The 26943-nt window shown below is 45.5% G+C and overlaps 1 protein-coding gene and 1 long non-coding RNA gene across 9 annotated transcripts in view; one reads left to right on the plus strand and one right to left on the minus strand.

The window, feature by feature from the left end:
- Positions 1-1330: 1330 nt before the first annotated feature.
- Positions 1331-25927, minus strand: IRX4 (iroquois homeobox 4). 7 transcript variants are annotated; one of them, XM_088131332.1, is made up of 6 exons: positions 19259-25927; positions 10476-10642; positions 8620-8871; positions 6984-7090; positions 4004-4317; positions 1331-2751 (listed from the first exon to the last, which is right to left on the minus strand). In XM_088131332.1, the coding sequence occupies exons 2-6, from the start codon at positions 10518-10520 to the stop codon at positions 1970-1972; spliced, it is 1500 nt and encodes a 499-aa protein (XP_087987458.1). In that variant the 5' UTR covers positions 10521-10642; positions 19259-25927; the 3' UTR covers positions 1331-1969. The 7 variants fall into 7 exon arrangements, with proteins under 7 accessions (XP_087987458.1, XP_087987457.1, XP_087987456.1 ...); XM_088131331.1 differs by having other exon boundaries at positions 19095-25927; XM_088131330.1 differs by having other exon boundaries at positions 18942-25927.
- Positions 11684-26943, plus strand: part of LOC148213613 (uncharacterized) — a 45491-nt gene continuing 30231 nt past the window's right edge. Inside the window, exons 1-3 of one of the 2 annotated variants that reach the window (XR_015794211.1) lie at positions 11684-14318; positions 14469-15635; positions 17856-17988. This is a non-coding gene — a long non-coding RNA (uncharacterized LOC148213613). Of the gene's footprint in view, positions 15636-17855; positions 17989-26943 lie in introns of those variants that run through there. The other variant, XR_015794212.1, reaches the window with a different exon arrangement.

Here is a 26943-nt window from a genome sequence, read left to right on the forward strand (position 1 = left end):
ATAGAGAATCCAACGATTCGCTCTCCATACCAGGGGAGTAGGTTCAAGTGAAAACGGCGCTTTAAAACGCCAAATCTTCCATGTGAATCAATTGCTTCGCTCACATTAACGGGGCGGGGGTGGGGGGAGGGGGAGCGGAAGAGGTGCCGGCGGCGATTACAGTATCAGAACTTCCTTGGCGACCTTACATTCCCAGCAATTCCATTTCCCCAAATCCCCCTGCTCACCTTTTTCCTTTTTTGGGGAATTCTAGCTCATGTCCTTCCCAATCCGAATACGTGGGCAAGTCGCTGGTCTTTTAATTCTGAATATACCCTGTCTGGGGAACCAAATTAAACATTCCTTATGCAACTCGATTCTGTGGACATTTTCTCATAAACAAATTCCTCTTGCAAGGCTTCCTTTTGTTTGGGAGAGAGGAGGAGAGCAAGCCCCAATGGTCACAGTACTGTCCTTCTCATAATTGGCTTGAGAAGCCAAACCATTATTGGGTTCCTTTAAAAATATGATTTGGATAACCTCTTTGTTTCCTCCAAATTTCAGATCATATCCAAGTCTTTCTTTGCTGGTTTATAACTCTTGGTACAGAGACACAGAAAAAGGTGTGTGCTTCTTTGTCAGTGGGTGCAATTATAAATATTCAAAAGAAGAGCTTGAAATATAAACTGTCTTCCTAATTTTGAAAAATACCCTAAAACCAGCGTCTACCCCCGGCTTCCCCTCACCATCAGACTCTGTAAGCCCAACGGACACCTACATAACAACAAAAAAAGCTGCGATGGGTTATATTAGCTCCTTTTCACGAATCATATTTTGACTTTTTATAGAAACCTTTTAGAGAAAAGGAAAGATGCAAATGATTTTGTTTGGACACAGGTGAGAAATGATTAGACTTTCAAGGATTTATCTTTAAGCAGCCACTACCATCTGCTACTTGATCATGAACTAGAATAAGCCAAACTCACTTAAGTCGTTTAATAAGAAAATCACCGCTGCAACACATTCTCTGCTGATTTTAAAGTCTGACTTATGTCGCAACTCCCATTGGCTTGTCTTTCCACCTTTATCACTGGAGGCCATGTAAGGTGGTGCAACAAAGGATGAGGCTCCAAATGTAGAAATCTGAATGAAAATATTCAGATTTATACATACCTGTCTTCCAAAAAACTCTAACTTGGAAGTGCTATTCATTTTCATGGAGTTACTTGGAAACAGACATTCGTCTGAAACAGGCATAAAAGTTCCCGTGAGCTCACCTTTGCCCCCTTTCCAAAAACCCATTGGGGGCACTTTTTCCACAAGCAAGGCAAAGAGATCACAAACCATAGGATACCTCTGAGAGACAGACAATTTATTTGGGGTGAACATACCTTTTCGACATAGCTTATTTGTCATGTTCAAAAATTCTGTGCTCGTGTGCGTGAGCGCAATGGGGTCTCAACTCGGTGAAAGAAGTGCGATCTTTGTGGATGAGATGCTAACAATGAAAAGAGGAGAGAGAGGGGAAAAAAAAGTCCAAGAAAGTCTTTTTGGTAACTACGATCGGCATGCCACAAATTATAAGGAAAGAAAAGAACGAGACAAACGGCCCCCTCCCCTCCTCGAAGAAGCCGGATTCGAACCTCGCGCCTTGTAAACTCGCCCCGGGAAATTCTCAAGGCGGCGCGTGCGCTGGAGGGAAAGATCCGTGATGAAGACCTCGATTGCTGAAGGTTATAAAAACTCCCAGGCAACAGAGAAGGGAGTCTTTTTCTCGCCTGAAATCTGCAGCCGCACTTTTAAAAAGCCCGTTCTGTTCCGCTCCTGAAAAACGTTTCCTGCCCAAATCTAAGCTCTCTCCAAGTCTTTCGGATTCCCCACCAAGCCACCAGGCCCACCCCGCCTCAGCGGCTCGCCAGGCCCGAGTCTTTCTCCACCTTGCCTTTTTCCCACCCTGACCCAGGGAGGCGGACGGGACGGGGCTTGGTCGTTAGGAGCAGAACATCTTGCTGCCCGCTTTGGGAAAAGCCAGGAAGTCTTTGCCGGAGTCCTGGGGCCCAGCCAGGCCGGCCAGCTGCCCCTTGAGCATGGCGGCTCCGCCCCCCAGGGAGCGCCCCAAAGCTCCCGTCTCCAAGATGGAGCCTTTGGTGGTCGCCCAAGACACTGTGGTGCTGTTCAAGGCCTGGTTCAAAGTACTGTGCCTGAAGAGGGGGTCGTGGAACACGCCGTCCACCCAGTTCCTGAGGTTCGTAACGGGGGAATCCTTCGGGGGCCTCTCGAGGACGCTCACGGCCTGCGCGGCCCCGACGCCGCTCGCCGCCCCCTGCTGGCGCTTCAGCATGCACGACGGGTATTCCGCCTGGTTGAGCGAGGTGGCCGTGTGCGCCAGCGACCAGATCCTCGGCTTACCGCTGCCCTCCAGGAGCGGCGAAGGCGGCGGCGGCGGCGGTTGCTGCTGCGGCTGCTGGTGGTGGTAACACGGCTTGGCCTCGCAGCTCCTCTGCCTGGCGTTCAGCAGCTCCGCCGCCTCGCAGCCGTCTGGCCCCGACGCAGGCTCCTTGAGGCAGCTCTTGGCCCTGTCGAGGGTGCTTTCCAGCGAGGCAGCGCCCGTGACCAGAGCAGGCTCCTTGCTTGGCTCGTTGGCGCACGCATCGCTCTCCACGTGGCCGAAGGCTTGAGCCTTCAGCTCGCCCTCCGAGCTCTCCGACTCCAGCGGATCGTAGTCGTCCAAGTCGCTTAGGCCCAGCTCTTTGTCCTCCTTGCCGGAGTGTTCTGGGGATAGAAGAGGGGAAACGCTGCTTAATTCATTCACGTATTATCTAGTACTTCGGAATGGAGTGGGCTCTTCCTTCTTTCCTCTTCCCCTGCTCCCCCCTCCCTTTGGAGAAATGTCTTGCTTTTCCTTAGAGACCAACTCTGGTAAATGGATGGTCACTATTTTGGACTGGCCGTTATGGAACTGAAGCTAGTAGTCACTTGCCAAGGTCTTAGATAACATTTGAAATGGACACACATGCTACCTGAAATGAGATATCAGCCCTTGTTGGAGTCAGAAAATACAGAAACTAAATCTTTGTATGTACCACTCTTTTCCTCTTATGTGTAATTCTGCTTCTCGAGGTCAGGTTCAGGACTGGCAGAGGTAAATAGCTGCAACCATCATGTGATCCTCATCTTCCCCATCCCCCTGTCAGATTAAGCTTGGCACAGAGCATACCTAGATGCAGCAGCCTTCTCCCATCTCCAGATGTGTACCTTGCCATCACTGTATACCTGAGAGTACCAGCTTCCCAAAGACTGAGATACAGAACTGGCCTTCTAAAAAGATTCTTCTTGAATTCAAGGATACTATTTGCTGCTCTAATAAAGTGCATTTGCTTAATGAGGCAGTGGCTGGATTCACACATTATGCTTAATCACTTCAAATAAAGATTTAGTGGGTCTATTAGCACAACATGCAAAATTTGTTAAGTGTTAATCTTGGTTAGATTTTCTTGAGGTTTAGGGTGTTGTGCCTCAGTACATCAGGTTAATTTGTGGGGACATGGATTAACTCGGAAATCAAGTTAAACATGTCATGTGAATACAGCCATTGCGTTGCTCAAGATATTGGTTTGCACAATGCAACTGCAAGGCTATTGACTGTTAAGAGAGAAACAAGTTTCAGTGCTATAATTTATCCTTCTATCATGGAATGTAACCTAGAGTGTCCCTTCACAGATTTCTCCATGGATTCATTGAGAACTAGGATACCATGTCCAAGTGTTCCCCAATGGTTACATGCATAATCCAAGGAGCGGATGATGAGAGCATATTCCAATATGCTATGGTGAGCAGAAGATGCAGGAAAGCCTTCCCCAACCTGATGTTTCCAAATGTATTGGACTATAGTTGTCATCATCCCCAGTCAACATGCCATTCTAGTCCAGTGGGTCCGGAAGTCCCCAGGTAGGCAAGGCTAATATAGGGAGAAAAGGTATAAGCTTGCAATATTCTGCAAAGGGGAAGAATGGTTAGGAGATACCCTCGACTTTCTCGTTCTTTAGGTTCTCCCCTTGACCCTCTCCCTCCTCGTCCTCCTCGTAGGGCCTTTTTTCGTCAGTACACTTGTTCCTTGGGGGCCATGTCATCTTGTTCTCCTTCTTGAGCCTCCTACGGGCATTGGCAAACCAGGTGGAGACCTGCGTGAGGGTCATCTTGGTGATGATGGCCAGCATGATCTTCTCGCCCTTAGTTGGATAGGGATTCTTGCGGTGCTCCTGCAGCCAGGCCTTCAGTGTGCTGGTTGTTTCCCGAGTGGCATTTTTCCTCCGTGTCCCTCCATCCATGGTGCTATATCTGTGGTTACAAGGAGAGTGAGAGAAAGAGGACAGGTGCTTCATAGACCTGCTACCTATATTCTGACTTGGAAGTCCCACTGCTACCCATGGAATCCAGATTCTTTTAGCTCACAAATCATTCATTCAGGATAAAACCTATGAGTACGCAACATTTATCCAATGAACAATCTGACTTGGACTATGTAGAAGCATGTGGCTGGACTCTGCAGTTTGCTGGGGATGAAGGACAGGGTGATCTGAAAGTAAGGATCACTGTATTCAGTAGAGATTCCTCAGGAAAGGATGGATCAGATGGTTTGCCAAAGAAATGTGGCCTTTGGGAGGAGTTAGTATACAGTTAATGTAAAAGGAACGTGTCAGAAAAACATCCCATCTTGGGTGCTACCTCTCTCCAGTAAAGACCTCTGAGTAGCCTCTGCATACAATCGTTAATAAAAATATTTTTTATTAGCGGCAAGATTCTCACTCTCTCTCACTCTCATACACACACACACACATGAAGACATTGGAGCTATGCCTGAATATTTAATATACATCATCTAAGAAAAGGTCACCTGCACCCACTGGGCTTAAAAGGTTGAAACAGTGGAAGCGGGGATTCTTGGCGCATGTTCTTTTAGAAAACAAGCAATAACGAGATCAAAGATAAAAAAAGGTTTGTTTAACATGATGTTAAAAGGGGAGGGGGGGTCAACATTAAGCTATCTGAATTCATGGGAAATGTTTGGAAATCTGCCTCTGAAAGAAAGAAACAAGTTTGTGCAGGGATGAATGAAGGATTGATTCTCAGAGCAAGTTCACACATTCAAAAGCCAGTTGTGAAGTGCAAACTGCTCATGTGTAAAAAAGTGATTTATGCATATGTGAAGCAGCCAAGGGAAGCAAAGGATCATAAATCGGGAAGAGAAAACTATGATTAAACCACTGCTGATCGGCTGAAGTGATGGAATGATCCAGATCTGAAGCTAATACCAATGCTGACCTTACGGTCACTTAAAAATATTCATTTGTTCATAGGTGTTAAAGGCTTCGAAATATTGAAAGGGAAAACAACTAGACAAGGATTAAATTGGGGGGGGGGGAGAGTCAGGTTTTCTTCTGTCCTCAAAGCCCCCTTCTATTCTCATTGGGTGACTTTCATGCCTGGAAGTTTGCTGTCTAGTCTTTAGAAAGCTCAAGTGCTATACAATAAAACTTTCAGGCTTGAACCTTCAGGACATCATTTTGTGCAGGACCCAGAGAAACAGTGCAGAAGCTGTCACTTTCATGGTGCCTGTGCAGAATCTGCTATTTTCCTGCCCATTCTTAGATCTTTCAGAGGCATAGGACTCAACACAGTTAGCTCATTACCTAGTAACCTAAGGTGGATCTATCTGGCTCTTGATCAGTGAGATGTTCACCTCAAGAAATATAAGCGGGAATTGGAAAATAGGGCTGACCTTGACATTAAGACCAGAGTGATAGAAGAAAGAGGTTAGAAGAAAGTGATGGGTTTGTGGCTATGTACAATAAAGAAAAAAAATCATGCAGAAAAAAAATCATGCACAAAATAACACTAACATAGTTTCTTACTAGTCTATATGGAAAAAGGCTGGACACACGTGTGACTAAACCCCTGGGATTTTGCAAGTTGTTTCATTGAGGATTTGCTTTCTTGGGCTGCTTGTAGCAAAAACCAGTGCATGTATGCTCAGAAGTAAACCTCACTAAGTTCCCAGGGCAGTGTATGAAGAATTGTAGTGGCGCATAAATTCAATGGGACTTTTTGCAGATGGTAATCCTGTAGCCAGTGATCTGGGGTAAACTCAATTGAACCCCCTAGGTCTTTTAAACTGGCATACATAGGACTGAGATTTGTTTTTTTTTTAATTAAGTGAACAGGATATGTTTAGTTTAAAGGCCCGTTCACACATGCAACAATCATTACTTGGCAACATCTGTGCACAGATGATTATTTTATCTATCACTGGGCGATAGGACACTGCCCCTTTAGTCCCCTGACTTCAGTACAGCAGTTCTTACCAAACCCTTTAAGGCAGGTCCATTACGGCTCTGCTACCGCAGATGGGGAAAGGGTGCAGTTAAGACAATGGTTTTTTGAAGCATCCCCTGAGGGGGGATGTGGTCAAATGACTTCCAAATACAGTTCTCAGCCACTACTTTCCGTCACCACTAGGGCGATCATTCCCATAGCTGAAAAGCTTGGGCTTTTCACAGGGAGGGGAAATATGCATTCATATGTAACACCTAGTCCAGCGGAGGTTAGAACCATCAGGGGATGACTAATTCATCAGCACAGGTAGGCTCCCAGCTGCAGGGCAGATTGCAAGAAGACATGAGAGCACTTTTCAATGGAAGTCAATGAGATGTTCTCCCATACTGATTAGATCAGAATAATAATCAGTATTTTAGCCTTTTCATGTATTTTGCATGTACTGTAGTGGGCTGCTATTCAGGATTACCTGCCCTGTGCATCATGCAAGCCACAGAGTCAGCACAACCACTCCACATTTATTACTGCTGACACCCACTCCTACAAATACATACAGGCTGTGTAGTTACCTTTAAAATGGTTCCCGATGAGGGAGCAAACACAGCCAGTGTTCTCTCCTCCCCAGCCCCTCCCTTGTTCTGCCTTGCAATTAATAGCTGTTCATTTCTTACCTGTCATATTGATACTGACTGAGCGTGTGATCGTAGGGATAGTAAGCAGTCGCCTGGGTAATGCCCGCATGCGCAGATCCACTCCCATCCTTCGAATCAAAGCTATTCTAGAACATGAAAACCAAGTACGGCCCTGATCAGCTCACCCCTTCCCTGCCAGCAATGGGAAAGCAAAGCAAAGCAGGGAACAATATCTCCTTCCCCCACAATGAAACATATAGATGGGAACCAGAGTGACAAAATTAAGCTTTATTACTTTCGCTAGGAGATTTAAGCAAACATTCATCTATCTCCATTGAGAGTAAGAAGGACAGCAAATGATTTTGCTCCATGCAATCAAAAACAGAACAGTTTCCCCCTAGCAGGAAAGTTCCGCACTGATTACCAGCCCAACTTCATGCCTATTTACTCAGAAATAAGTATGTAATGGAGCTCTTTTCCAAATCAAGCCTGCCCCTCTTGCAATTGACCAAGAATTAATTGTATGCATTCTTCATTCAGGGGTTCAAAACAGATTGCAATCAATACAGTAAGCCACTGAGTACAAGCAAATGACCTTGAAATTGAAAACATTGTGGCAGACCGCCTTAGAAATATATCTAGAAATTGGATCTTAGAAGAGCTTGGGTATGGAGAGGGATCACCAGCCCCTCTACCAAGCACAGAGTTATCCATACTGGCTTGCAATTTCCTTCCAGGGTTTCAGATGTAAAAATTTCCAGTTTTTTTCAGGGAATGCTAGTGCTCTACCAAGAAATGAGCTCTCAGATTTACTCTCCTCCTTAAAAGTCTGAAATTCTACATTGCAGTTCTGGACCAAGGTTGCAGCTAAAAGTTAAACAAGTGAAACTTTATAGATGTGGGGGATCAGGACTCTACTTTCTTCCATGGAGGAATCCTTTCCAATGCCTACTAATGGTGGTCTCATCTGATGCAAGTATTTTACACCATTTATTTTAATATTTAAAATTAATTTTCAGTGGATCTTCTGCCAGCTTGGTGGCTTGAGTTCAGTATGTGATATCTTATAGAGGATTATGATGAATATGCATCAGAAGGGTGGAATAGAAATTGCTGTATAAATAAGTGTGTATTTATATATATATATATACACACACATATGTGTGTGTGTGTGTGTGTATAGTGTGTGTAATGAAGATAATATGTTTTTACACGCACTAACCTTTGGTTATCAGCCATTGATTATATAAGAATGTCTGTAGCTGACTATTTATGTGGGTTTTCACCCATACCTGCATGTGATTGGATTGGGAAAGGTTGCCCAACCCCTATTAACTTTCCCCCACCAGGTGGGTGGATGTCAATATTCTCCAAGGCATGTAGAAGTCCTCATGTTGAGGAAAGATGTCTGGACCATTGGTTCTAGAGAGTACTGTCACCCAAAATTCCTACTTTTGCCATCCTAATCCAGTTCACTTTGGAGCTAGAGATTTACTTTCTAAGAAGTGGGCTTCCATCTCAGCCTTACTTAGAGGCTGATCTTAAGATCTAGGCAAGCCAGACTGACAGCCAATCTGGGTTTGCTGAAGTGGTTTTCCAAGTCTCTTAACAATAGTAGGTGGGCTTTGTTACTTTCCTTGCAAAAATCCAGCACACAGCAGGGGCAGAGACTTACCAAGGAATAGAAGGCTGATGCCTCCGTCCCGTAGGTGACGTAGTTGCCATAGCCTTGGGTGTTTGTGTAGGGATTCCCGTAGACTCCTAGGGCAGCTGCTGAGTTAAGTTCATGCCTGGCTGTGGCCAGCAGCCTGCTCTCATACACCGGACAGTAGACAGGGGTCTGAGTGGAGGGTGCTGCTCCTGAGTCCGCTAAGGACCTGCCGCTGGTCTCACAGCAAGTTGTCAAGGAGTTGGTGGTCATCAGGAACTAGAAGGAGAAAGAACAGGATGGCGAAGCAGAGAGAGAACTGGGAGTCAGTGAGCCTGGCTAGCTGATCCAGCAACTGTATGTAGGGTACATTTTGATGCCAAATCACAGAACTTAGTTCTGGGGAAACATTGCCACTGATTCTCTCTCTCTCTCTCTCTCTCTCTCCCCCCTCCCCCTTTCTTGCCCTCAGCTTAGGCACATACACACGACCAATCCTGCGGGCTTAGCAGTTGCCATCATCTCGCCTAGGGTTAAGAAGAGTGTTACCCTCCACTCAAATGAAAGAAGTAGCAAAGTGGTCATCCACAGCATCCAAACCCAGCAATAGTTTGAGCTCCCAAAGGCCATTGCAATCTTAAAATAGTATGTCCTGCTCAGCTCAGTGGATTTACTCTCAGATGGCTGCGCTTAGGGCTGAAGTCTAAGCTGGCCAAGAAGAAAAGGATAGCCAATTTCTACTATCACTAGAAGACACCAGTGAAAGAAATAATTTATCTGGTTTAAGTGATCTTTAAAGAACATTTTACATATGATATTAAATCCAGTTGCTTTGCCCGTGTATAGATCATGCAATAGTGCAAAGAGCACCTGGAGAAGGGAAGCTAGTTTGAGAGAGAAAATACTTTACAGAGTTTAATTCATTCTTTCCAAGTGGAAGACTGTTTATACTGACACTGACAGAATGTCACTCTTGGCCTTCCTCATAACATTTTTTTCCTAAATAAAAGCCCCAGAGTTCTTGTGGGAAATGTGCTTATGGGTCCTCGGTGAAAATCATTTAATAGTTGTTATAACAGCCATTGCAGGGCTCAGGAAACGTTTAATCCACCCACCTGCCTTGAGCAATAGATTGCTTAACCTAAAGATACAGAAAGCCATTCCACCGAGGCTCTGATTCAGCGGATCTTAAGCGGAATTGCCAGACCCAACCTGGTTCATGGGTTTTTGTGGGTCTGCTAACCCATCCAACCCTTTCTTTCCCAGGCGCTCAGTTGCACGGAGCAGCCAGATCTTCCTTTCCACCCATCCGGAAGCAGAACTGAATGGAATTCAGCTGGGAGGCCAACTGCTTCATTTTCCTGATGGGGCTGAGCAGCGAGACTCAAAGGCAGCTTGCAAAACTATATCTACTTAGTTAAGACCCGGCTTCACTGAACATTAAGCAGGACTTAATTCTGAGCAGACACATCGGGGGCTGGACTGTTAGATTGCAGCTCCCCTCCCGAAATGTTTACCTCTTGTCTCTTACCCTTCACAGTCCTCTCCCCCACCCACAAACTGATTCTGAGCTTTATTTCGGATTGATGGGCGATCCTAAGACCCACTGAGTGCAAAGGTACTCGCAATGCATTTAGCTTGGAAGCCATAATTACCAAGGTGAAAATCACTTTTCAGTTCCATATTTCTACCTTGCTGTCCTGGATTTAAGTGCTTTTGATTCCAGTGAATCTTACTTCCAGCATTGCCCTCTGGAAAGAAAAATCAACCTTCCCACGTTTATCTTTAGCGAGAGAAGGGGGGGGGGGAGTTCCGGCGCAATATTTGTAGAAGGGCGAGGAAAAAGAAAGACGTGGGTATGATCTCTGTCCGGCTGGTCTTACCTGGGGTGCGGATGAGTAAGGGTATCCGAACTGGGGGTAGGACATGGCAACCGGAGTGCTCCCAAGCTCCAGGAAGCACCAGAAGAAGCGTTGGGCGTGTGAATGCCGGCGGCAGCCTTGCTGTAGTTTCTGGTCCAGATGAGTGAATAACTCGGGTTTCCAGGGGCCTTAGAGTACCAAGCACAAAAAACACCTTGAATTCATCTACTGATGTTGCAACTTTTTAAAAAAGTGGCGCGGAGATATTCCCCCCTCCCCTCGGCACACAAATGCAAATAACACCGCGGTTTTAAGGAAGAGCTGCCTGAGGAACCGGGCGGGTGGCGCCTGACACAAACGCCATGCCTGCCTGCTCCAAGGTTTCACACTCACTCACTTACACACACTACATATTTTGCCCATCCACAGGCAGAGGAGGGCGGGGCGCAGCGGAGGCGAAAAACGACCCGTCTCTCCATCCGCAGGTCAAGTCCAATAACATCTGACGTCAGGAAAGGCCCCACAGGACCTGCCCCTGGCTCGTCTGTTTGTCTGGGCTGTGTGCTTCCTTTGGGGTAATTGCGATTGAAACGGTGCCCAAGGCAGCGCAGAACAGCTCAGAGCTCGCTTTCTTGGGGAGGCGACCGGCTCGCCTGTGGATTATTGGAACGAGGTCCAAATGCAAAGGGAGAGAAGTCTGTGGCGCCCCCACTCCCGAGAGCGCCGCACGAGGGTGAAGCTCCCGGAGCGGCGCCGGAAAAAAAAAACCCAACCCAACCCAAACAGACAGACAGACTTTGGAGTAGGAGGAATCTACGTTTACCTCGGACTTTCTCTTTTCTCTCCCTCCCCTGCCCCCGTTTCCCAGCGCGCGTGCGCGGGATCACTGAAGAGTGGTGAGCAGTTTTAATTAGAAATTAATTAATGAGCAGCTGCCTGCCGCTTCTGCCTTCCCGTCCTGTAGTCATCAGTCCCACTTACAAACGAGGCCGACAAGGGGACGCGCGCCAGCAACGCTTTTAAATCAACAGTTGAAAGCCGCCCCGGCGCTGACAACCAAGCGCACCGAGAGGAGACCCCTCCTCTCCTGGCGTGCCCTCGCCTCCGATCCTATGAACCCATTAGGCGCAGCTCTCGCCCCCGTTCCGAGAAGAGTTTTCTCTCCTCTCGACGTTCTAGAGGGGTGGGAATTGTTTAAAAAGGCACTTTTTGCCGTGGGAGTGGATTACCTTAAAGACACCAAGCAAATCTGGTGGGAGAGGACTTCTGCGCCCTGTTACGGAGGAACGAAAAGGTTTGCTACCCTCGCTCAAATCTGTATGCCGATCGACAGCTTTCAGCAAACGCCCGAAGTATTGCTGGCGTTTATGCACAATAGTCGAAAGCACTTAATATACACACGTTGACCCCGCAAGGTAGGGCAGTGTTATCATCCCGACCCTGCTGGCAGAGGGCTGGGGTTGTTAATAGATGCAGGATGGGAGGAATGGACTTGGGAACTGATACGTTGGTCTCTTCACTACTACTGGCTCTGACCGGCATCTATACACAGTGTCTGGTCTGTATATAAGTGAGGCTCTGATTAAATACTTAATGTCACTGGTAACTTTTCATTTCTTATAGCAAGATACTATATCCACAACCTGCATGTAGGTCTTGTAGACCTGGTTTTCTAGGCTATTGTGCCTACTCTTTATATTGCCATTTCAAGCCCTTCCTTGATTTATTTATCTCAAGCATAAATCATCAGCTCAAATCTGGTGGGTGGGTGGAAATCACTTTGCTACTCTTGCTTCTGGGTTCTTCATCTTTTTCTATAGTCTTCTACATACTTGACATGATACTTGAAATGCTGCTGAGTAGTAGTTTAAAAATAAATAAGGATGTTTTCTGTCTCTCTGACAGAGTGGAGGTTCACCATCTATAACTAGCAAACTTTGATTTTGTTTTGCCAAGATCAGTTCCCTCCCATCTAAATCCAGATGATGTCCATTACAGCTCCAGAATTCGACATGACTGTCCTAAAAACAGAACTTGTTAATAAGAAGCAAGGTAGCACTATTTTCCCTTTCAAACAAGTCTAACTGATTTTAAACTTTTAAAATTTCATATTAGTAAGAACTGGAATAACCTTATAACACAGAGTAGCCACATTAAGCCATAAGATGGGAGGGAACCCCCCAAATCAACAATTGGGCAATCCTTTTGTTAGAACCAACCAAATGATAATCCATGGTGGTGGTGGTGGGAACCTAACTTAGTTTAATCAAACTTATGTTGCATAGATGCATCTGCTGTGCCTCTGTCTGATCTGGCTAAGAGTGTAACACAGTCAAAGTGGAACTGGGGAGTGGGAAGGAGGGAAGAGTGGAAACATTAGACCAGATGGTACAGCCATACAGAGAATGGGAAAAGAGAAAACCCACCCTTATATAACCTCAAAACCTGCCTAATTTATGTAATTTGTGTCCAAGTTTAGTCCAGTTGAATGCTAAATATTTACCAAAATTCAACACTGATTATTTATCTCAAGCCTCTTGCTAGGCCTTTTTAATTTGAACATTAAATACATTTAAGTGTTTAATTGTTGTACAATATTTTAACATTTAATGGGAATAATTGCTCAGGCCCTCTGGATTTCCCTGTTAGGTTTTATCACTAATACCGTTGCTAGAGAAATGTTTCATTGATGTCAGCAGCGAAATGCCTAATTAATTTTAATAGAGGTGGAATTTCTGTATTGCTGAATACTTAAACAGGAGAAGCCAGGAGGCATGAGTTCAAAAGCCCATCCCTGGATCTTTAAAGCAGTCAGGGATTCTCAGACTGGGGTCCTACTCAATGAACACTTTTGGGTTATGTTTGTATTTCTGAGCATGCATGCTTAGGAACTCTTGCTTGGTTGGATTTACACCCCCAGTAAAAAGATAGTTTGAAATTTATACTGGGTCAGCCCACAAAGTTTTGGAAGAGTGTTCAAAATAAAAGTGAAAAAACAATGGCGTCTTAGTAACTGAATTCAAAAAGAACTAGGAAAACTCACAAGAATTTTTTGTGTTGAAGGTGGGCAGGGGTGTGTATGTATACAGATGCAAGACATTGCTTGTCTTGCAATGGATGGGAATTGACATCCTCCTCCACCCCCGCAACATTTACTCCCATCATATTAATCCTAAAGTAACCCTTTATTTAAATGACAATTTATTTTCAAATGAGCAGGTGCCCTTAAATCATCACCACTTCTTTACTTGGATGAATGTAATTTAAGGCTGAGCATAAAACAGTATATTCAGGAACCTTAGCAGGGTTAAATAGCATTTTTATTGAGCCTGAAGTCATTTAACAGTGGCATGTGGACTCTAAATCCAAGAGAATTTGTCTGAACTTATGGGGCCCAGTTTAAGACATTTTGCTGCCAAACATATGCCTTCCTCACCCCAAACCTAGATGTTTTGTACCCAAAGGAGATGCAGTTATCCCACAAATATGTCCCCTTCTTTCTGAGGGTAATGTAAAAGAACAATAAATCCTATGTTGCTGCCCTTTCATGAAGCTCAAGGTCGACTGCTTCATTCTTCCTGTTGGTAAAGCCAATCCTACTTTAGGGGGTTAGGATGAGAAACTCTTGGGAGGGATGGAAAACATGCAAAGCACAGTTCCCCTCCTTTACCCACCCACTTTCCCCCTTTTGCTTAGGCCTCCCTCCTAAGGGCAGAATACCCCCCCTCTCATCTAGGTTGTGTGTGTGTGTGCATTGGAGGAGGGGCAGGAGAAAAGAGCAGTCCCCTGAAAAGAGGAGTCGTGGGCTAGGAGATCTTGCAGTAGGCAACTAACCAGCTCCTCAGGAGTTTTGCAAGCCTCATGGTGTGTTTGTAGTGGGGAGGGCACCTGGGGCAGAGGAGGGGAGGGGAGGGCAGGAGTGCAGACTTGCTCAGAGAGCTGCCTGGGTTCAGACATGTGAATAGCCCCAGGGTCACACTCTAATTAATGACGATGTTCCCTTCTTCTCCCCAGCTGGAAGACTTGGTGCCTCTCAGGGACGAATCTGCCCGCTCTGACAGCTCGATTGAGGGTGATGGATGACTATCTGGAGACCGCAGTACACCTCATATAATCCTATCTGCTGCGTAATTGCTATAATTTACCGAGGCAAAGGCTTGGCTCTAGGAGGGCTGAGGGAAAGGCCGCAGCGGATCGCAACAGCGGCCCTTTCAAAAACAAGACGGCCCCGATCCCAAGCGCGCCTTCTAGGAAAGAGATCCCCACAGGATCCCTGCGCCGGCGGCCGCTTATAACTGGAGAAGAGCCGGCACTTCAGTTTCGTCCACAAGCCAGTTAATTTCATTAAATTTCCCTAATTTAGGAAGCCACTAAAAAGGCTGACTTCCAAATAGCCACCATGTTCTCCGCGTTATTCCAAAATCCCGCTTCACTCAAGGGAAAGGGGAGGCAAAGAGCAGCTGAAGGTGAGTTTCAAAGAGGGGCCAGCGGTGCGGTCTTGGACCCACTTCTTCCATCTACCCCTCCCCGTTTCTTCCCAGTTGCTTTTATGAGAATATAAACACATTTAATGAGTAGCATTAAACAGATTTCGCTAGAATGCGTTGTGGGGGCTGGGGGGCGGGGTCCCTAGGAATAACGTTTCGATCCCAGGCACGCGTTACTTCCCCTAAACTGAGCCGGGCTTGGTGTCATCTTGGTGTCAAGATATTTTCATATCTTACACGGTGGCAAAATTGGAGGCCTTTCCTCTCCCTTCAGTATGAAGAGGAAGGCAGTCTGCTGGATCCTACGTCCTTTGCAAGGTACAAGGGCAACTTTCCAGATTGTGTCGGACAACAAACTCGAGGGAACCGAGCGGGAGGAGGGGGGGGAGACGGGAGGGGCGGGAACCTAATGCACCGGCTGATCCATAGAGGGCTAGGGTTAAGTTGGTTGGCACTGGCATTGGCACAGAGGCGTTCCTCTTGGAGAGGAGGCACGTCCCGTTTCCTCCAGGGAAACTTTCACTTTTTTAGGCACCTCGGAGCCGGCGCTGGTGACTCCTGAATCTTTTCAAGCGGTTTGATAGGCTCCTGGCGCGTAGCAGCTCAACCCTGGTCGGTTGCATGAGATTATCCTATCCAGCAAGCGAGCACTCTATTTGATTTTGGTTAAGGATCGCCAGAGACTTGCTTCCCAGTAAGTGTGTTGGGGATCTAGCTGAGAATAGAAGGGGCTCCCTTCATTCCCTTTCCCCGGGTGCTCAAAGGCTCCCTCTTCTGCAAAGCAACCGAGCACCGATGAACTCACGAAGTGGATGGCAACTTTCCATAAAGCGAGACAAAGCGCGGCCGTCCCGGTTCCCTTCTATGGGAGCGACTGAACGAAACCGGAATTAGTGGGACCGCCGATTAATCTACCCTGGAAAATAGCAGGGGAGGACTCGCGAGGAAACTGAAGCAGCCATTCCAGCCGGTTGAACTCCGACGAATGTAAAGCCTCGGGAAAGATCGGTGGAAGTTGGAGGCTGCTTCGAATCCACGAATCTAAGGCCAGTTACCACGAGGAAGAATCCCCCGGAACGCGGAAGGGTTCTTACCCGAGCTCAGTCTTAGCTGGGTCTGTGGGCTGCAACACGCAGGCGCCCCGTTCACTCGGGGCTGCCGGGGGGTGGGGTGGTGCAGCTTCCCTGATCGCCAAAGTAGCTCAACGTTTGACGCCGCACTTAGAGGAAGGGGGAGTGGGAGGAGGCGGGGAAGAGAACTTGGAGAAGGGAGCTTCAAGCGGATTTTCAGTCTCAAAATAGGTACTTCGCCTTGTTCCGTCCCACCTTCTCCCCAAGCCTTGTCCTGGGAGTTTGCCCTGTATCCCAGTTTGCCTAGAGCAAACCGCCCTCCCCGACCCGAAAGAGTTCCTTCTTTTAGGCGCTGCTCCGGAGCCTGGCAGGGGAATCTTTGCCGCCGATTTCGGGAGGAGAGAGTCCCCTCCGAAGCCTTGGCTGAAGGCGACTTTCTTCTTTCCTTTTTGCTTTAAACGTGGACGGCCCGATTCGCGCCGAGGTTTAGTTAGAAATGGATCTCGCTTCTGCGTGCAGCGCAGCACCTTCTTCTGATCCAGACTGACTTGGATGTCTAGTCGAAGGAGGCCGATTTTCGAAGCTTAGGGGGCAGGGCAGGGTGCCTACTGCTGTTAGCTCCATCGCGTCCAGAGAAACTGACTTGAAGGGGGGGCTGCCCCTTCTGCGCTAGGAATTCAGAAACGAGCCCGACTGTGGAGTAAAGAATGCTCATCCCTGTAAAGCGTTTCCCCCCAAGCTTGTCACCTCCTCCAGCCTAGTGTCCTTCAGATATGGGGACTACTAATCTCGTCATTATACCCGACACGGCCGCTGGGGACGATGGGCGCTGTAGTCTGACGCATTTGGAGCGCTTCCTTACTTTATCCGCCTCTCCAGCAGGCTTCCATTTTAAAAATCACCTTCCCAGCTATGGGGACAACGGTCCACTTTCAGGCTTCTTTACCCGAATCGTGGTCCATATCGCCCCCGCCCCAACCTCTAGGGGAGGCAGGAACAGGGACAAGCGATAGCGTCCCGTAAGAGAGAGCTCCAGAAAGTCTCTAACCCACGCGGGTGTCCTGAGGGAAAAGTGGCGGCGCGCTTTCTCGGGAAACATTCGCGAAATAGCACATCGCAGATAATGCAAGAAACAAGGGTTCTAGGAAAACCAATGAACGTCCCCCTCTCAACCGAAACGGGAGGAAAAGAGTTCGCCAATCTGCAGTGCGACAACCACAAAATTAAATTTCAAAAGGAATAAGTAATACTAAAGAAACGGAAAGCAATCCAGTATCCAACCAACTCTATCTTGGGACGAGGCAGAGAAACAGACGCGCGTCTGCAGGGTCTCGCTGCGCGCGCATGTATCTGTCTACGCCTTCCTTTTCTAAAGAAATAAAATCGGGTGTTTCTATCCCCCCTGCCTAGGAATAGTTTAGACGGGTGCTCTGCACGACGTCAAGGGGAGGCGATCTGGCTGGCAAGATGCGGAATAGTGAAAGAAATGGCTGTCCTATCTGGCCGGCTGCACCTGAGTTTTCCAGCCGTCGATCCACCTTAATTGCCCAGAAATTACCACCTCGAGTTCCGAATGTTAAGGCTTCAGTCCGGATTGCATTTCGCAATTCGTCCTCGGGCACTAAATTACGAAAGGGGGCATTCCCATCCATTTCTCATCTCGGGGTATAGCGTGGGGGGGGGGAGAAGGAGGGAGAAAGAGAGAGAGAGTAGCCACCCTGCATTTATTTACGTGTTGGAGAGTCCCAAACGAAGTCAGCGGGGCGTCCTGCTGAGTAAGCGGGCTAGGTAAGCGCCCACGACCTTAAAGCAGCAGCCTTCCTTTCCCACTATGTTTATTTCAGAGCTGTCGAGCCTTCTCCAGCCTGCCCGGCGCAAAGGCCGAAGGGGAATCCCCCGCTTGAGGTGACGCTAAACGTGAAGTATCCGGTGGTGTCTCGGACGAAGCCGTCGCAATTGCCGCGACTGATGTTAAAGGTCTGTTCGGCCAGGACTCTCGGACGTCCTCGCCCCCTCCCTTCCCCCGCCCTGCCGCCCCGGCTGCAGCTCCGCGCGGAAGTTTTAAGGCGTTCGCCTTTTGCGCGCATTACATAAGAGCGATGTAATGGACAGTAATGTCACAGAGCAGCTGTAAGCAAAACAAAATTCCTGTTAGCTCAAAACTCAGATGGGGTATAGTTACCATTGTGGGTAAGGACCGGGACCCCCGTTACCTTTCTTTCGCGGCTTACATTGCGGCAAAATCATCAGTGACACTACACTCCTCTTCGGCAGGGCAGCCCCTGGGTAACTTCAGCCCATGTCAGCCCAGAGAGCTTCCTTAAAGCGAAGGCCATCCAGGATCCCTTTTCAATCCTGCTATCTAGGCACACCCAGCCCAAAGCTGGGAAATCATAGTTAAAGTGTCTCCCGAGCATGTACAAAGTGCCACATCATCACCACTGAATAAAAGAGGACCACTTCTCTCCAGTAAGAATTCGTGGATTCGATTTCAACCAGTCGCATCTCATCTTTAGAAAAATACGACACCAAAATGAGCTCACACTCCTACACGCACGCAACGGGGAATAATCCGTTTTGAATCCACTGGCGACTTACTTCTCGGTAGACAAGGAAAGGACTGCACTTCGAAAAGTCCCCCCAATCAGTGTCCCCCCAGCGCACAAGCCTTACACCAACACTCCTCCCAATCCCACACATTGGGCACAAGCCAGGACTTCTCTGGATCCGCCAAACTTTCATAACAAAGATCAGCAAACATGGTTCGCTGTCTCTTGCCCCCCCCCCCCCAATTTCCGCAGAGACCCACGAAAGTTATACTCTACGAACCAGTCGGCTTCTTTCTCCCCCGCCCCCCCGCCCCGCGCTCCCCTTTCCCCGTAGACAGCGGTGCCAACGCCGGATGATTGATCACCGGTCGTTGCTCTCACCTCCAGCCCGCGGTTCCTTCTTCCAGCCGGCTCGTTACCGAAAGGCAGACTAAGGACGTGGTGGGGATGCGGGGGGAGGGGGGGACAGAGGGGTGAAAAGGCAGAGCTGGAGAAGTCGGGAGGGAGCGCGGGGCCGGACTGCCTTCCTTCTACCTGCGGTCACGCCGGGCTGCGCCTAGGCTCGGCGGGCGAGGGCTTGTCCATGGCAAAGGGGGGCCGCCTCTTTTCGCCTCAGCCGCTGCGGTTCGCTTTGGAGGGAGCGGCAGCGGCAGCGGCAGCCGCGCGCTAATGGAGACATTGCTCAGTGTATAGAATACCTGACTGGAGTCAGCCCGGCTCGTGAGTGCCTCCAGTCCCCAGGCGCCCCAGTCACTTCACTAACTCCCTGTACCGGAGTGACGTTCTAGTGAATAGCTGCGCTCGGCGCGCGCCTCTCCCCACCTCCGCACCTCCTGATTAACACTTTCCCTCGCTGGCGGCTCTGCTGCTGCTGCCGCTGCTGCGCTTTGCTGCCGCTGCCGCTGCTGCGCTTTGCTGCCGCCGCCTCGCCGCCGCTCCTAACTTTCGCTGGCGGCTGCTGCCAGCGCGGGTTCGAAACGGGCGTTGCTAAAGAAAGCCGGGGCAACCCCCCGTGGTGCCTAGGAGGGACAATCGCGTCCATTTTTCCGGCGGGGTAGTAGCTCTTCACTTCAGGAATCCTTGATGGCAACCTGGGTGGCGGGTGGGTGGGTGGCTATTATCGCCAGCGGACGGACAAAGGCTTGTCCAGAACTAGGGAGTTTATGCTCGAGAACTGCCTTGACTCGCCGCCCAAGTTCTGAGCAATCCCGCCACAACTGCTCCAGCGCATTCAAGGTCCAAAGCCATTTTTCACCCGTGCCACTCCTGGGTTGGATGCCAGGGGAGCCCGGGTGGTGAAAGATGCTAACCTTCTTCCATCATGCAATCCCCGAGGCTAAAGGGAGCAGAAGCATGGCCCACTATTAATAACCTGGCAAGGGGCTTTCTGAACTTTTCTTTGAAGTCACTCCTCCAGAGTTCAGTGGAAATTGTTCCTGAGTAGAGCCCAGGGAGTTGCAGCAGCTCAGGCCTAGGCATGTTTGCACAGAAGTATGTCTGGCTGTGGAGTTTACTTTTAGATAGGACTGCGGATGTAGACTCTATTTCGGTTTCTACACACAGTATTCTCTTAATTGGGTTGGGAATAAATCCTAAGTGACCTTAGTGAGGCTTACTTTTGAGATGCCTTGAATGCCAATGGTTGTCTAGGTTTGATTGACTTCCTCTTCTCTCCATAAAGAATATGTTTTTAGGAACCTATAAACAATCCATTCCGCTTGCTCAATGAATTTGCTAAAATGTATTGTTACAACACACTCTTACTAGCTGGATGTAAAATCTACATTTTTACTGCCTCAAGAAGGAGGCTTGTAGTAAAAGATCCAGCTTTTAGCAGATGTCCTTTAGCTTCAAAAGCAGCCAGCTGAAGGCCCACCAAATATAGAAAAAACTCCTTTCCAGCACCCAGAGACCTGAGGTAAGCTTAAAAGCATGTCAAAATAGGCAGGGGAGAATCTCACTCTGACAATCTGGATGTAACATTTACATCTTGATCTGGAACATCTTGGTTCATGCTAAATGGATTCAAACTTCCTTAAATCTCTCTCTCTCTCTCTCCCCTCCCCTACTGTCTGTATTTGGATGACTGAAATCTTGCCCCAAGTTGAAATGCTCGGTAGACCAGTTGAAACATTTAAGAGGATAAAATTATTATTTTTTCCTGAACTGGATCACTTCAGGGTGTAGGTAGAATTTTATTGATTTATGACTGCAGTGAACAGGCAACAGGCTGCATGTAGAGGAAAAAAATGCATCTTTGAATTTTCTGCCTTAAGAATGATTGGAAAAGCAAGAATAAGAAGGAAATGTCCATCCACATTTGAGAGGAGGATGCCACACAAAACACATTATGTGATACGTATTGTGAATGTTGTAATGGGCATTAACCTGTAGCTTGATGTTGTATAGTCCAGAGAAGTTTTTATCACAGCCCATCTGAATGTACCTACTAGCACAAAAAAAAAAAAAAAAGCACTGGGGTTTGATATCATTATATTTTGATCACCAAAATCCCTTAATTGGAATGAATTCGGTGAAAAACCATGCAAATGATCATATAAATGACTGTGAGTGAATTAAAGGCCTCCCTAAGAATTTTGCACATACGGTATTTACCTGGAAGCAAGACCTTATTTTAATTACAAATATTTTGGAGAAGGCCAGTTCAGGATGGCGCTGATATTTGGAATTTGAGCATCCATATCCCTTATCCTTGAAGCCTGCTAATCTCTTTAGCCTGGATGTAAATAATGTTGCATTGAACTTTTTAAAAAGGTTACATACTAGTCCCAAATATATTTTCTTGGAAATAACTTCTATGATCTTCAACATCACTTATTTGAAAGGCTCGGATGTTTTCTTCCTGTTGGTATTTTAAAATATGGAAGATTAAAAAAAGACGATGATGGTGCTTCTGTTGATTGGTTCGAAGATGTTCAAGATCCTGTTGGGAGCAAGACATTCTGGATTTTACTGGACTTGTTTCCTCAATACCCATGGATAGCTTGCATTATCTATATTTGGAGGCCTATTTTGCATATTATGTTAACAAGTAGGTTAGAACATTTAAATAAGAACTAACATCTTCTGCTTTTCACCAATGTAGTATATGAAACAACAAGCCTGAATAGTATGGATGGAATAGACCATAATATTCAATAACACTAACACTAACAACAACAGTAATGTGCATTTATTTAGCAAATGTTCAAAGAGCTTCACAGTCATGACCTCAGTGCAATAACTTTATAAGGAAGGAAGGACAGTATTATTCCTGTATTGTGATTTGGCATGGGAATGAGTCTTTCCTTTCCTTTCCTTTCCAATGTCCATTTGAAACTTGAATTTCCACTGAGTCTGAATAGCAATGTTGAACTTTTGCATTATCTGAGACCAATCCCAGAGGCTATGTTGAATAAAATCCAGGAAGTTCATTCTGAAATATGGAAATAACACATTGGAAATACCAAATTGGCATCTTCAAAAAGCCATCCTAAGTGTAAAATTAATACAGTTTGTTTAATTTTGTTTAAATTTAAACTTAAATTAAGTTTGTTTAAATTTTGTAAGACTAGCAAGCTATTTTATCCAGTAAAAACAAGACATCAGGACTGAATGAATGAGAGATCTGGTCTTTGTTGCAATGCTTTCAGTCTATTTCTGCCTTCGGGCACTGTTTGTTGCTCATTTTTGGAGATGCCCAAAAAGCATTATTGGCTCTAATGTACAAGAACTTGCAAAGTGGAACATTTATTTATTTTTCTTCACACCATGATGTGATGTTCAAAGGACTGAAACATATTAGGAAGCCCTTTGGGGCTTTCAGAGTGAAAGGAACATTATTAATTTGAACTATAATGGCAGTACGTATATTTAAATATTAATGATTTACCTGGTATTGACCTGCATTTATTCAAACCCATCAGTGTAAGAACTGAACAGCTTAAAAAGTATGTGTGTGTATACGTGAGTAAGGTGACAGGGGAGGAGAGCAATCAGAGATGACTGATTCTTATTATTTAAACTGTATGTTTTACATGAAATCAGACTATGGAATACATACGTATTGGGCAATAATTCTATATATATTGGAATATAAGCTCCACTGAAAAGCAATTGGTCTTACTCCTGGAATGACCATGATTCAGTAACACATGAATATGTGCTTTTCCGGTCAGATAATTTTCAGTGTGAATGCACTAAAATTATATATTATTTTTTTTAAAAAAATAGACGACCCATTTACTGTTAAAACAGCATTCACTTCTTCGTTTTTGTGTCTTGTTTTCTTTAAAGGTGCAATGTAACACATTTCTTAGACCAGAGATTTTTATCCTTAAGCCACTAAGACCAGTGAATGTTGTAGATTTAAGATTTTTCAGTTTACAGATGCTTTAGTCTAGGCCTTCCTTAAGCTGAAGTGTTGAAAAAAGGAAAACAATAACTGAGGTAAATTAGTACACATTTTAGGGCTTGCCTATATATAAGCTAACACCTCTAATAGCAGGCAGAGCGCTTCACTGCAGAGTGGCATATTGTGAAGACGATTCAGAGCCTCCTGTGCGTGAATCTGTGTGTGAAGTTTTTGGAGAGTTGTAGCAGCACAATCTGTTCTCTTTGGCTCAAAATAGTTCCCTTAAAGATGCGGCTGCCACTCTTCTTTTGTAGGTGCTTGCATACAAGGTGCGTTTCCACCTAGGACCAGCCACCCAAACACGTACCAGTTTAGATGAAGGTAAAAATTTGAATCTGCATGGAATCTCCACCTTTGAGAGTGCTGGACTGCAACATTATATGGTGAAGAAATGGATGGAGACAGCATTAGGCAGTGAAATTTCCTGAGTCAGCCTACCATCATTACTAGGAGGAATTGTGTGGCAAATGCCACAAAAATCAGTTATATATCAACATAAGTTTATTTCTTAGAGCATCACAAGAAGGAAAAAAAGGCATGGAATGGAGCAAATGATGAGGGAAGAAGCAATTCTCACAAGAACCTAAGTGTATTAAGATTGCTTGCATTTGGGAAAATCTGTAATATGTAGTTATGAGAACTGGGAAAAGAAAAAGAAAAAAGGAGATTCCTGTGCGACCAATTTTTTTAGGTTTTCAGTGATGCAGACAATTGTTGTTTTTTTGTAGGGATTGTAGCTGGGGAGGAAAGGTATTAAATGTCTCCTTCCTGTGATCATACAAGATAAGAAGACTTCACACACTTATGATTAATGCAAAAAACACACAGGCACAAAGAGCTAGATAACTAAGTGTAATGTGCAGTTTGGCCCTTAGTTTACTCTGAGCAATTATGCAATTCTATAAACTTGGCTAGTGCTTCAGTGAACTTGCTGCATTCCTTAGAACAGAGTTTCTCAACCTTGTCAACCTGAAGATGTGTGGACTTCAACTCCCAGAATTCCCCAGACAGCCATGCTGGCTGCAGAATTCTGGGAGTTGAAATCCATACAACTTCGAGCTGCTAAGGCTGAGAAACACTGCCTTAGAATGTACTTCAGAATCTTTAAAACTCATGGATTCCACAGCCAACACTCAAGATTCCTTGACAATCAAATCAATATGACATGGTTCTCTGAGGACCAAAGGTTTGAAGGTGAAAAAGGCAATAAAGCATATATCTAAAACCAAACCAAATATATCATGTTGTAGAGTATGAATGAAAGGAACTACGATGTATGTGACACATTCATAAATGTTTATGTCATAATATATGAGACTGTAATGTGCCATAGAATGTACGCTTCTATGGATACCACATATGTCTACATATTGCATCATAGGGTTTCTTCCTCACATGTGTGACAAACTCCTGGTTTTTGGTATAACTCAACAGTGCCTCCTAAAGCATCTGCTGAACTGACCCTATGCTGAGGGACCTGAACAGATGGAGTTCATCTTTTGTTTTCCAAAAACATCCCCTCTCCCATATAACCTTTTCTATACAGTGCCATAAGTGGCAAAAACTAGCTGGTGGTTTTATAATTTAACCAAGGCTTGTTAGGAAGGTGGGTAATTTTCAGATTTTTAAAAATTTCTTGGCTAGACTTCAGACTTCTGAGAAGGAACATTTTGCTTAATTAGCCAGTCCAAAATCCATTTTTCCAAAGAGGCTGGCTTTTGCTTATCTTCCATATTCCATAAAAAGCGAGGACAATGCTGAAGGAGGAGGAGGTGGAGGAGGAAGAGGAGGGAAGTCTGCCTAACAACACCCAAGCAAGAGAGCCAGAAGATCTCTGACCAACTATCCCTTCTGTAGTGATTACAAAACATGTACTACACCAATAATTATTCAAGGAAATAATAAATACTAATTTAGTTAAGTTCATTGCACTTGGAATTCTATGTATGTGATTTTGCCTTCTCTTGCTTTTCCTGTATTCCCTTTTCCTCAATACATTCCTTTTCATATCTACGGATTTCGGTTTATTGGTTTAATGAAAGAATTCCTTATCCAAATCTTCTTCACGTGGGAGACTGCAGGGTTACACAATTGCTCTTTGTGTGTCACAATTGGGTTAGAACAAAAGTTCTGTATTTCTGGACTTTGGATAAAGAGATCCAGTGCAACTTCCTTGCTCCTTTTTTTTTCCACCTAGAAGTAGGTTGAAGGGAGAAATCCTTGGACAGACTAAGGTTCAACCTAGGACGTGTAGCCTGACTGATGGAAGCCTATAATAATATTTCTTTTTTCCCCTAGGGAGCCTGTGGGAGATATCTGCCAATACCTGTTTATATACTCTCTCCTCCTGGTTTGTAACAAAGTGTTGTACTGTAGTTCCTTTTCTCAGATGAGTCCTGTAGCATTATTTATTTCATCAGTTTCCTTTCAGATCCAGTTAATCTTAACTAGAAAACTATACCTTCTGATAGCCCATAAATTATGTTTTTAGTTCCAGATCTAAAAGCAAGGCAATAATGTAATACATTACGAAGGATCATAATTTTCTCTCTTCTTCAGTGCCCCAAACACATTTCAGCATTACACCTGAAATGCTAAGAATGGAAACATTAGAAATGTTCTGATCAAGATTCATGGGATTCGGAAAGTGGAGGAGTAAATGATGACATATGCATGATGAAGCAGTCATGCAAATGCGAATTTCGTATTTGCATCACACAGTCCTGGTGTAGGTAAGCAATTATGGCATCTGCAGGATTATGTCATCATACGTGTGTTGTCATCCATGTTTTACTGTGGCCCCCACTGTTGAGATTGGACTGTTCTGAATTCAGTTATTTGGTGCAGAGCATTAACTTGATCATCTCTATTCAGAATTATTCATATTTGATGCCAGCAAATTAACATGTTCTAGTACAATGATTAGATTTGCTTCCACAAGATGAAATAAATTACTACAGTCCTCTTTTGAAGGATGTATTGTGCATTTCTTACTATTTTGTGTTATTTATTCAGTTTTCACTGACTGTGGGAAAGTCAAGAAGCTAACTAGTTCAGAGATTTTATCTGATGTCACCAGCATACTCTTAAGCATAATGTCACAAAGTTATAGGTTAGAAACTATGGGTGAATGGAGGTTGGAAAAAATGTGTACAAGTCTGCAGGAAGCTGGATTCTCTGCTGGTATGGAATTATGGTATATATTCTCTCTTGCATGTAATTAGTTCAAAAGCTTTGATTTAACAATTTTTATTTACTTCTATCATATTCTATTCTCAAGAAGAATAGGACTCTATGGAGCTGCCTTACGCTCATTAAGGGTCTACTATATTTAGCCTGTGTGATGTTTTTGGTTAGCTATGTGGTATGGAAACCTGCTTTGTCACCATCAACCTTTCTGCCCCACCAGTTTATTTTTTAAAAGTTTATTTAAAATCTTAAAAATCTATGGGAGCTGGGAGCTGGCACATTTATAGCAAATTTAACTTCCAGGTTTCTTTCTAGTCCATATAGTATACAGTATATTATTAGAAAAGGAAGTTGAGAGAAGGGTGCAGCCTACTGTTTTCTTTAGAAGTATACCTGCTTAGAAAAAAAATATGAAGGTCAGCTAGGATGAAGAGCATCACAGTATCTGAAGACACTTTGGAGGAGCAACTGGATTCAAGTTTTCATTCTACTAAACACTGTAAAGTGTTGTAAGAGAACTCTGAAGCCAGAGCAGGACAGACCATTGCAGAATGAATTCATACAACATACAGTGAGCAGGAAAGACCCTGTGTTGAGTATAATAAAGTATGGGGAGATCTTCAGACAAACTAGCCACTCAGTGAGTTGATGCTGGACTGCGAGCTTCTTTGTGTGTTTTCTGATTGCCTGGCGGCTTAACATGGACTGAAGTCATGCTGGCTGGTCTCATCTGCTACATATATGTGAGCCTTGATGTACTGAATGGCAAGAGCTGCAGCA

This window comes from Python bivittatus, unplaced genomic scaffold, assembly GCF_059951505.1.
Source record: "Python bivittatus isolate LINGU-HERP-01145 unplaced genomic scaffold, Pbiv_v1 ctg000960_np1212, whole genome shotgun sequence".
Lineage (NCBI taxonomy): Eukaryota > Metazoa > Chordata > Lepidosauria > Squamata > Pythonidae > Python > Python bivittatus.

Bases quoted from the DNA above. Each gene is read 5' to 3' on its own strand.
- IRX4 (XM_025175841.2), bottom strand. From the start codon at position 10,877: ATGGGCAAAATATGTAGTGTGT. The intron at 4,318-6,983 runs GTAAGAAATGAA...TTGTAACCACAG, and splicing joins AGTCAGTATCAATATGACAG to ATATAGCACCATGGATGGAG. The intron at 2,752-4,003 runs GTATCTCCTAAC...TTCTATCCCCAG, and splicing joins AAAGAACGAGAAAGTCGAGG to AACACTCCGGCAAGGAGGAC.